This window comes from Cricetulus griseus, chromosome X, assembly GCF_003668045.3.
Source record: "Cricetulus griseus strain 17A/GY chromosome X, alternate assembly CriGri-PICRH-1.0, whole genome shotgun sequence".
In the NCBI taxonomy this organism is placed as follows: Eukaryota; Metazoa; Chordata; class Mammalia; order Rodentia; family Cricetidae; genus Cricetulus; species Cricetulus griseus.
Window position 1 is genome coordinate 5746586 of NC_048604.1, and position 12547 is coordinate 5759132.

Here is a 12547-nt window from a genome sequence, read left to right on the forward strand (position 1 = left end):
TGTCCTCTCCCTAGAATTCTCCTGGTCTGAGAGCCCTGCCTACACTTTCTGCCTGGCTACTGGAAATAAGTGTTTTATTCATCAACCAGTAAGAGAAACAGAAGGACATCCCCAATCACTAAGGCCATGATTTTACATTAATATGATTTCACATTTTCATGTCACTGTTTACACTTCATCATTATTTTGTGTCAATGACTGCAAAGTATTTTTGAATGTTCTATGATAAAAATTAAAAATTAATTACTCCCCTATTACTATTTTTACTTCTTATTTAATGTTTTTATAAACATACATATGTGTGTATCTATCTATCCACATATATGTATATATATAGATATACACATACACACATATGTATGTGTTCTAATTATAAAGTTATGTATTTTCTTTTTTCATTTGTTTTGCCATTCCACTGTTTTATTTAGTAGACAGAAACTTTTAGATCAACATTAATTGAACAGAATCCCAATAGTTCTTTTAACTTTCCTGGAGTTGCCTCCTTGTCTTGTTTGGAAGCTATGGAGTATTTGTGTGTGGGGGTGGGTGCAGGGGCTGTTTGTTTGTTTTGTTCAAAAAAGGAAAAGTATAATAATTCTGCATTGTAAAAATGCCCTTAAGGAAATTCATATTTTCAGAAGTTGAAATTCTGTGTCCAGAGATATACATGTGGTGCTCCTGTTGCTTTTTTATACATAATTTCAAATTGTTTGCAGTTTTCAATGATGAATTTCTATTCTCTTTAGCAGTAGAAGAATGGCCTACAATATAATTTACTTTTTTCTAAAATGAGATGTATGAGCATTGTAATATTTTCTTGTTAACATAACACAGTTCATTTGAATTTGCATATTTGCATGATTAAAGGAACACAAGTTGTTTGTTCATTGTTCATTCACTTTTGCCATCAATTTTTATTATACTTTTCCAAGAATTATTATCTTATATAACTTCAAAAATTATAGGTATTTTTGACTGAGAAATCAATTTCTCCTTGAAAGCTACCAAAAGCTCATGGCACTGATGGTTTCCACGGTCAATAAAATAAGCTGAAGATGAATATTTTTCTTTTTATGGTTCCTATGTCTTGGGATAGCTCTAAGACAAACATTTTGAGTGACAGTATGGGCAAGACTATATCTTTCCTTGGAATCAACCTTTATTACTCTAACTAAAATTTCTGACAGTAATATATGAAGAGAATGTTGTGTAAAGGGAGAATAATGGGAACAAGAGAAGGTAAGGGGTGAAAATCATGATGTACATTCTCTTCCATTTACAGAAACTAGATTTAATTGCATGCAAATTAATCACAAATATTTGTTTTCTTTATATATTTTATGTTACATAACATGAAACGTGAAAGAGCATTATTTTAGAAGAGGAAAGGAGAAGGGAAAAGAGAAGGAGGTTGGGACAATATGAGCAAAGTACCATGAGATCTATATAAAATATAGTGAAAGGTCTTACTTTGTACAATTAAAAATTATTTAAAAACTTTAATTCTATGTTTTTTATAGTAGTTCTCTATTTTTGCTTTTTGGAATACTTTCTTTGGAAAATTCTCAGGGTATGTCTGTTCAATGTTTGTTTGAAGGCTTCTGTACAGATATCTGAAAGCTATTTAACAGTTTATGTAGAAAAAGCATGATAGTAAAAGGCAAGTTTTGCATTGCTGAAAAATGGAGCTGGCAGGAACAGAATATAAGAATCTCTTAGATAAAGAATTTCTTATTCAGCTGAAAGTAATTTTGGGGTTGGTGGATATTGCTCAATGGCAGAGTACTTATACAGCCAGAGGAAGTGTCTAGGTATGATCCTTAATATAAAAAAGATTATTTTTCCCATGCAGTGAAATGTGGTGCATGCCTACTATTTAGCGAGAGTTTAATTTCCTTTTCTAAGACTTTAAAATCACTGGAAAATACTAGAGTGAGTATTTCTTCTTCTAACTCCTTTTTCTTTACTTTTTGATTTCCAATACATTTCACTCTAGCAAGACATCAGAAAATTTCATCACAATATGAATACAATAATATACATAGTTAATATATTCTCCTCCACTATCTTAATTTATTATTGACCTTCAGTTCTGCCAACACTGTATTTGAATTTCTTATTCCAGATGCAAAAATATTCTTCTGTAGACTTATGACCTTAAATATTGACTTTGTGTTAGAAAAGTTCCTCCTTCCAATTAAAAATGCTTTATTTATTTATGTATTATTGCACATATGCAACATTCCATGTTTCGAGACCAAAAGATAACTTGCATGAGTCAAATCTTTCCTATCAGGATGTGGGCCCTTGGGATCAAACAAACATTAACAGTCTTAGCAGCAGTCACCTTTAACCAACAGAGACATCTTGCCAGCCCCTTCTTCCTTTAATAATAACCCAAACAGAAGGTCTTTAAAAACATGGCTCTTAATAGAAATCTGGAGAGCACAAGTTTGTTTTCAAAAGGTAAGTAAATGCCACATGATAAAATGATTATACTTTACTTTTACCTGCAACATCTTAATTTCCATTTAATGAATATTACAAATTAACATACTCACATTATAACCTCTGAAGGGGATAATTTATAAAGCAGTGTCCATCAATTATAAATATTCTATGGCATTAATAAAATGGCATGAACTAATTACAGTGACTTTTGGACATATTAATTGTGGAAATGATATTTAAGCAAAAATATTAACAGCTTCTTACTCCGAATAAAATTACTTTGGGGATATGACTCTAGGAAAGCCATTTACCTGAGGAGCTCCACAGTCTCAGAATACATGGTATACGGGGACTTTGCTTCCAGAGGATCGCGTTCCATGGCATTGCCACATTCAGTGAAGGAGAGGGCTGCATCAGCATAATTCACAGCTTTGCCAAATTTCTCAAACTGAAACAGAAAAATGACTGTCAACATGATAGTCTTTCTTTACCTTCATATAAAGGAATAATTCACATCTGGAGTATTTGTCCCCATTCTCCAGGGAACACTTATCACTCGATAGAGGTACTTTGGGTAGTTACCACTGGGGATAGGAGGCATCTAGGAAGACATAGACTAGAGATACTTCTAAGCATCCTAAAATGAAAGGGACAACCTCTACAATGGAGAAATTGATGTTCTAGACATTCAGCTGAGAAACCCCGATATGGAGAGAAAACAGTGTGCAAATTGGTATTAATGATGAAGGAACTGGTTTAATGCTCTATTGTTCTGATACTGTGACTGGCTGAGAAAAAGGAAAATGCAGTCAAGGCATCAAAATGGATTGTGGCACCATTGTTGATGTTTCCATCACATTTGGACCAACCAGAATCTAAATTCATGCCTTGAGTAGCTTCTAATCACTAAATTCACTGAATAGAGCACAGATTGAAGTGTCGTTTAGTCAGCTCTTGCAACCAATCTCTGCTTCTATTATCTTTACAGTCTGCTTTTTTTGCTTTAGAATTTCACAAGAACACCAACCCAATTCCAACGTGGACAGTAACAGATAAAAATGAGGTCAAGTATTATCATTTTATTGGAAATGTTGGATTGAAATAGTGTCAAAAACCCCAAAATACAGGACTATTAAATTCTTCAGTAAAATTTTATTGCAAATGGTTTTAGCAAAGATCTTGGTCATGATTAAACTGGCTTAGCCATACTGATTTCTTTTTCATAGTGAATATTATATATGACACATTTTAGTGAGCATTTCAATTTTTGATAGTTGAATGGAAGAATTCTACTAATATGGAACTTTATGTAAAAGAACCAGTATAATTAAGATTTAACTATTTTAATTTTTGCATGTCTTTTATCAAAATATTGTGTATGCAACTGTGAAGATTACAACTTTCAAAATGGCAGAGTAGCTCTCTCTGGAAAATGATTAAATACAACTATACATGCACTAAAGAAATTCTGTGATTTTTTTTGTAAGCTGTTGTGCAGAAATACTTCTTCACATTAATTCAACTTTCTGTTATAGAAACGAAAGTGTATACATGTAAACTAGTTTCTATTTTGTCTTACTAGATGATTCCCATATGTCTTCAGAGTTCAACTAGCTTTCCCCTTTGGAAATTTGTATATTTTGGTTTTTAAGGTAAATTTTCACTCACAACCCATAGCTGGATGGATAATTAAAGATTACCAAGACTTAACATTATTCCAAAAGGAGAAAATACTGAAGTCCAGAAAGAAAATTATAGCCATTGTTCCAGTTAGTCAGTCTCACTTTCCCCATTCCCAAACTGAAATGTTTGAACTAGAAACTTGTTTATAACCAGAAGATAGATAAAAATCTCAAGGAAAATATCATTCTTACTGTGTCTCAACCTTTTCCCCTGCGATCACACTCCTCCAAAGAAATTTCCAAAGACATTTTATATACTACCAATGAAGTCTTAATAGCAGAAAACACTGAGTATCTCTTTATGTGATTATTTTGAAGGGCCCCAGATTTAGATATTAGTTAGTATTTTTCCACTTTAAGAATCAATTTTTGTCCCTATGGAAGCAATGTCTCCACAGTTGCCAGTGATATAATTTCTTAATCATACATTTAGGGATCTCTGTAGGTTTGATTTTTCTTAGTTCTTTAAATGGTCTCACATGTGCATCCTAGTCTCTTTATCATCCCATGTGACACCTTGTCAAAGGGACATTCATATACTTCCACACTCCAGAATTGACAACATTTGGAGAAAACCTTTAGACTTCCAGGGAGCACCACTGTCATCCAGCAGTTTTTAAATTGTTGGTCATCATCTGGTGACCATAGGCAAAATCTACCTAGGTCTCTTCAGTTGCCTCCTCAAACCTACCTTGTTATTTTTGTCTGCAGTGGTGTGGGAAAATAGTTTCCAGGGAAAAATTCATAGTGCATCTAAAGATTAGCTGTAGAAAATAGCTAGACAATTTAAACAGCAGTGAGAAATGACAAAAATAGGGAAATGGGCAAAGGCAGTTGATGTTAGCCATGAATTACTTATAATGTAGAGCTTGGTATGATGTTTCATTACAGTTTTTGTAGTGTCAACTAAAGCTAAAGACCAAAAGGATACAATGCAGTGCTTGAGGATAGTATTATTTTCCTCATAATACTATTGAACTGATATTTATAATTGTTCTGAGATATAGTAATGATGAGGAGCCCAGCCCTAAGACTGTCTCTAGGACCATGGTTCTCAAATGGTTACATTTGGAAGATACTTGGGGAGCTTTAGTTATTATGGTAGGGTCTCAGTCCTGTAAACTTTATTTCATTGTTTTGGGATGTAGCCTGAGCACTGAAATGGCTGCAATATGTGGTTGAGACCCCCAGATAGGAGAATCAATTAGGATAAAAGATTCAACATAGTGAGGTCATCATAGTTTAGGTCACCTATGACCCTGAGAGATAACTAGGACTTATTTCTTGAAAAATCAAGATGAGACAGCATTGTCATCCTCTGATCAGAAAAGAAAAGCCTGACCATGAACCTTGTTGTCAGAACATGGAACATAATGCAACAAGAATCTGAGCTTTGTATGTAGCTTACATTCCCTTAAATCAAAGTTTGAAACCCAATAAGTGTGACTCAACATCTTCCACCTTTCCACCCCAGATTTGGTTTGCTGGACCCAATAGAAGCTCCCATCATATCCAGAGAATGTTGAAGGGTGATTTCAATTCACAAAAACGCCTATGAGTAGGGTACATATGAGTGAGCTTCTAAAGTTGCTCTGAAGGAAGAAAAAGTCATAAAGAAATAATAACATGAGAATCAAAGCACTTTGAGGATCATGGTACTACAGAAGTCACAAGCTCTCTTATCTCTATGTAAGAGCAGCAATGTGTTAAAAAGGTCTAAGTGGTGTTACTTCAAGTTTTCCTCATTTGAGAAATGCATTCCTTGTTTATGTTTAAAATATCATGCGTGAGTAAGGTGAAGCAATGAGAAGGAAACCTACCAGTGCATCAGCTTTGTGCTTCAGCTTCTTAGCCTCTTGCATGTAAAAATCAGCATTGTGAACACTAAACAAACAAAAGAAGCTCTTTTACAAACCAGTGGTTTATCTTTTCATTTACAGACTGAATAGCACAAATATTTTGGGTTATTTATTCATTCCTACATGGTGCTTGACAAAGGTGTACTAATATTGTCTCTCATATATAATACTGATGCCAACCTCGAAATAACACTATAACTGGACTTTGAAGTGCAGGATGACCTATTAGGACAAAAACCTATGCCCTCTAACCCCAGTTGTTACAGTTGCCCTAACAGGCCATATAAAACCTAGCTATAAATCCCTCTATATAACTGAAGTCATGAATAAGAATGAAGAAAATAGCCTAGAGGAAAGACTCCACCTTAGAAAACAGTAACAAAGATCCAGGATTAAAGTGTACTAAAGACATTTCTTACTGGTGATGGAGGTAGGTGTGTGGAAGGGGTTTTCATTTAACATTAGACGAGCTGATGTGAACTTCTTATATGGGGTGACACATGCATGGTACTAGAAAATGTATACCATTCCCATCCCCCATCACCACTCCCAACTGGGTCTACAATAATCTGAGAACAACATACGAATCATCAAAAGTGAGCTTGGGTCTCCGGACATTGGTGCTGCTGCTGGACAGGAGGGGCAGGGCCGCCCAGGATGTCATCTCCAGGTGACTGCTGTCCATAAGGCCAGTGGTGATTGTAGAGGTGATGGTAGAAATAGTGGTGGTGGTGGTTGTGGTGGTGGCCGTGGCAGTGGTAGTGGCGGTAGCTGTGACAGTGGCAGTGACAATGGCCGTAGCAGTGACAGTGGCAGTGGTAACAGCTGTATTGGTGACAGTAATGGTGGCAGAGGCAGCCTTTTTTGGGACATCTCCCTCCTGGAAAAAAAGGAAGATAAATAGCTTCCATTACATCTGGCTTTCTTAAACCATTTCTTTACAATGTCAAGCACAGCAGGAAACACAGCAAGTAAAAAGGAATAATATACACAATGTGAGGATGGATACGTGACCCCCTATATTTTATGAATTTTGTGGATCACCAGCTTTGTTCTCTGGTGACACTAAATAGTAAACTAGCCAGGTGCCATGATTACATACCCATGATCATATTAAGAGAAATGGCAAAGGTTTAAATACAGAAGGGAATCATAAATGGGAGGGGACGGAATTATATAGAGGCAAAGAAAGAAGTTAGAGAAGGAGCGAGAAGTGAAGGGATGCAGGGACAGTAAAATACCTGAAGACTTGGCACTGTTCTGAAACAATCAGTGTCCTGTCTCACTGGAGACAGACATACTTTCTTTCATCATAAATCCATTGACTACTATCTGACAAAGTGAATGCCTTGGTATGGTGAAGCCTTGGAGAATAAAACCTCATTTGCATCAGGTCAAATACCAAGTGAATAAGAGACTTCTGAGGGCTTTGCTTTGAACTGGTATTGCTGAAGATGGAATCCAGAAGAAAGTATGTTTTGTGAATAGGAACTCCGTGCTTGCACTGGGTCACAAGACTGCCTGCCATGTTCATGCGACAGATTGCTTTTCCCCACCTGGCAACTGTGGACAATTCTGACTTTTCTATCTCTGCTAATACTTTCCATGGTGCCACTTATTCCTTATATCCTTAGTAGTTTGTGTCTCCCTAAGAATTCTGTGCCTCAAGGTTTGTCCCTCAGTTAACTTCTTTCTTGATTGTATTTGTCAAACTTGCATGCATTGGCACAGATTCAGTGATATACAGATGATTCCAAAAAGGAAACATCAATCTTACCCTTTGAAGCTCTGAATCTGCAGTGACCACTTCTGAACAGGTCCACCAAGATGGCCCAAATTTCTCTCAGAAAATTGGTAGGAAAACAATTATTTTTATTTGAAGGAAGGATTGTGTTCCATCTCATCACTTAGAAGCTTGCAATTCAGTTTGCCAATTCCTGTGGTTATCTTCATCTTAGGGGTATTACAATAGTCAGGAGGGATACATGGCCCCTCCAGTAGCAAAATGGCCTTGTGCCTGTAGCCAGATGGTCTTTCATGTCCCTTGTACCATTCACAGAGCTGTCTCTGTTCCTTTTAAGATATAATCACCAGCCATTTTATAGTCTCCTTTGAGCACAAGTATGTCTCATTTGTCACCTCAAATTAAAAGCTGTTTCTCCTTTATGACTCTGCCCCTCCACCCAATGCTCTTAGAATTTGCTGAGTGTGTCCAGGCATGTAGGAATGCATGCTTACCATAGTGAAAGAATTCACTTTAAATTCTTTTAAAGCTATGTATGGTAATCCTTAAACGCATGAAAATTGATCTTTTCCACTTGATCCTTGACCTTCATTGCTATCAGATAATTCTTACTACCTAGGCCACTTTGAGATAAATGTACAGAAACAATATATGTTTGTAAATTCTTCTGATGTATATAGCAACATATTTAAAAGGTCATCATAGATTGCGTGTAAGCCATGCAGGTACAGCTGCAGTAGAGTCCTATACCAGCCCAGCCCCATGTATACACTGTCTGAGTCAAACTTACCCAGGTCAAACAGTAGGGTTAACTTAGGGCAGTGCCAACTGTTTCTATGACCAAGATATGTGACATGAACCTTGAAACACCACATATACCATGCATATGGCGTTGATGATAGTAGTAAAACATCTAACTGGAAAAGTTTAGATACAGTCATGATGGTGAAAATTATATAAACATGAAATCTGCCTACAAATCCATCCATTATAAGAACTCAGAGATGTGTCATACAACAAGAAAGAATGATGCATTTCCAGGAGAAAATATACTGATATTTATAATATTTCCTCAGTAATTTTTATCTCTTGTGTGTCTGAATGCAGTTTCTTGAAGCATTACCTTTATCATAATAAAATTTATAATATTTGGAATAGTTTAACTATCAACATTATAGATTATTTTCAACTGAAGTGCTGTGTAATTTGATGATTCTTTATGTTATATGTATACACACCACACACATACACACACACACACACACACACACACACACACTGTTGCAAATATGGGAACTGTCAATTTCACACTAGTATAAATGTTTATATTTGTAAGGATATTTACCTAGATTAGCATGACATCTAAGTCATCCTCGACAGCTTAGATAAGAGAGGCTTCTATATTGGGATCTTTAAAGCTAAGACTCCTCTTTGCCTTTTATGAGTTGTTAAATAGACTACAGAGCTCAGGTCTGAAAAAGTTATACCAGACATCTAAGAAGTTACTCATTTTTATTCATTTTTCATATTTAAAGTAGAGTAGATATTTGGGTGCTATATGTCTGCAAATATTGATATATACATATATGTATTTATATCTACATTCAAGGATAAATACATACTGGTCATTAACATTCTTTATTGTTTAAAATGAACATATTTTAATTCTTTCATAGTTTCAATAGTTCATATTCCTAGACCTGAAAAATGAAGTGACATTGTGTATGGATATTGAAATGATACCATTCTATGATCTATGCTAATGAAGCTGTAATGCACAAACCCCAAAGGACTGTAGAATTCTTTAGCTTAGAAGCATTATTGTGCCTTTTAGAAAGAGATTCACCATTGAAAATCAATACCATTTAACCATTGTTTTTCCAAGAACTCACATTTTCAAATCTGAGTGTTAGAAAGAAACAAATTGGGATTCTGACTCCTGTTTAGTGACCTTGGGTGACCTTGATTCCATCTATTTCTTTCATCCACTAGAAGATCAGTGCCTTCCATGTGGCAGTTTCTGTGGTAAGCATCAAGGCAGTGCCCTTCCCACTCTTAAGATACAACAAGATTGGCCCAGAGGGCACTGTATTATCTTAATAAAACAATATTAAATAATATTACTGACATTAAAATACTAGGGAGTTTGAGTATTTGTATACAAAGACACATGTGACTTTTCTGTGCCAGTCACACCCTTGTAACATTCCAGCTATGCTTGAATGTTAATACAGCTATGCAGTCATGCTGCTTGAGCTGTATTACCTTCTTTTTCCTTGACATAGTATTTTCTCTAAGGCACTTACATTTAAGCTTATTCCTTTGAAAGTAGCACAGAATTTGCCTTCGCTTCTCTTAGGCTTGGTAGAGGTGAGTTGTCCAGCCATGGAGATGTTTTTGTCTTGACTGAAGAGCCCATTGTTGCCACTGACATTTCTGCGCCATGGAGGGTCCTCTGAGAGTGGAGAAAGTGCAGGAGGAAATAGCTTTTCTTCTTTTTTCCTGTTTGCTCTTCTGGATGCGTTTCTGTGAAAATAAGAAGTATAGGATGTCATAAAGTCTAATCTTGGTTTATTTGGTAGTTCTGTCACTATGCTGCTCTTTACAGCTAAAGTGATGTGTAACTTGATGATTCTTTACCTTATGTGAACATATATCTATAAACAAAAATACATAGAGTTATAAAGAAACTCACTACATATATATGAAGATATATGCATACATACATATACAAGACTCATCATATCTTAGAAGCAGAATCCCATGAACAATGTAGATATTTAATGAGTACTACAGTGAGAGATCTAAAATCCTATCAAGATTATTGTCAATTAGATTTTTTTATAGAAACTACAATGTACACTTAAATCCATTCATTTTTTCCAGGGTACTTTCTACTAAGACTTAACCAAACAATTCAGCAGTAAATAGCACAATAAACAATACATTTCATATTTTAAGAGATATATATTACCCATTAAAGACTAGTGTAAAAACATTGTAAATTGTCTATAAAATGCTGAATACCCATGCCAAAGAATAAACATCCACTCACCTTAATTTGTTAAATTGAAGTAGTAATGTAATACACTTCAAAAAACTCCATTTAAAATACTCTTTGGTGATATCAACAAGACATCTACAATACTAAAAGTACCCCCCATGCTTTTAAAGTGATTTATCTTCCTATTAAATGGGCACCATCAAACAGACTGAGACTTCAAATAAAACAGAACAACTAAAATCTTATGCTAACTGCTTTACAGGGTAATTGGGTCATGGATTTTCATTTTAGTTACTGTCTTGGACTAATCAATGAAGATTACTTGAATTTTAATCTTTTCTTAGACAACTAATATTGCACTGTACAGCCATTTACTTTTCATGATTATTGACTGCAATTTTCAATAGCAAATTAAGCCAACAAGAATTTATGTTTTCTTCTTGGTCAATTTCAGTCAGTGCCTAGATATATAGATTTGCTATATCTCAGAGCAACAAATCAAGGATGAACAAGCATTCAGCTGGTCTGATTTCCTGAAGGAAAAATAAGTGCAAGCTTCATATTCCCTTTTACTGTGTCATACGGATTTGGCAATAATAATAATACGTGTCCTATTCCTCATCTTTTGACTCATAAATGTGACTCTATTTTATTCCCATGTAGTGAACCTTTTAAACAGTGGAAATGTTTCTGCCATCAACTTAAAAGACTAAAATTAATATAAAATATTTCCTAATTATTTTTAAAATTTCTTTGAAATGTCAGCTGTTTTAACACAGTTGTGATGCCAGGTAAAATGATAGTGAAAATGGATCAAGATTTTTTTTGTTTTAGATTTCTTTCATGTGCATCAGTGTTCTTCCTGTTTACATATACGTGTAATGATGCCTGTGGGGATCAACAGAGTGTGTTGGATTACCTAGAACTAGAGTTATAGAGTTTGTGAGTCACCATGTGGGTGCTAGGAACCAAACCCAGATCCTCTTCAAGAGAAACAAGTGCTCTGGATCACATAGTAACCTCTCTAGCTGCTGATCAAAAGATTCTTATCCGTTAAGAAATTCCACTAACAATAGAACACATAAAGTATAATAACTACAGTGGTACCTGAGCTTTGGAGATGTGTGTCTGTATGTGTGTATGTACACACACAGACACACACACACACACACACACACACACACACACACACACACACACACACACACACAGCTAAACCATTCTATGACCTCTAAAGGAGGTAATTCATTATTTGTAACCTGTCCCTCTCCACTTGGGCTGGCTGAGAAGGTAGTGGGTCTTCAAGTGAGAAGCTGTTCCTGAAAGGTAAATGATTTTAAATTGAATGTCAGCACTTTCCCATCTGCTACTGACCTGATAAATGGAGAAACAATCCATTCTGTGCAATAGGTACCAGTATCTTAGTACCCTTCTCATCTACCCAGTAGTAAACTAGAACTGTTGGATATTTAATAATCTCATCGACAAAAGACATCCAGGGGACTCTTTCTAAGAAAGCTCACTGTGATGGTTTTCAACCACAAAAGATGTTTTTTTTTTCATATTTTTGCCCTTCTTTAAATAGGATAGAAAAGGAGAGTACATCTGGAAGAAAGAGCATTACCATGGCTTTATTAAGTTCTAAATGTGGTGAGCTATTCAAAAGAATGTTCATTAGGTTGATGGGATAACTCCAGTTGTCACAATCAGATATAGCATCTTTTCTTGGTTTAGCATGTTCATTTAGAAAAATGAGCACTTTTTTCTTAGGAGTTTCTAAGGATCTAGAGTAAAGGGTCAAAGAACC

The 12547-nt window shown here is 35.3% G+C and overlaps 1 protein-coding gene across 3 annotated transcripts in view; it reads right to left on the reverse strand.

Annotated features, from left to right (window-relative positions):
* Positions 1-12547, reverse strand: part of Aff2 (AF4/FMR2 family member 2) — a 482974-nt gene that overhangs the window by 20780 nt on the left and 449647 nt on the right. For all 3 annotated transcript variants that reach the window (XM_027433386.2, XM_027433385.2, XM_027433387.2), the window contains 4 exons: positions 10043-10262; positions 6577-6872; positions 5954-6017; positions 2763-2899 (listed from right to left, as the gene is read on the reverse strand). In XM_027433386.2, coding sequence (XP_027289187.1) covers positions 2763-2899; positions 5954-6017; positions 6577-6872; positions 10043-10262 — 717 coding nt within the window. The remainder of the gene's footprint in view (positions 1-2762; positions 2900-5953; positions 6018-6576; positions 6873-10042; positions 10263-12547) is intronic.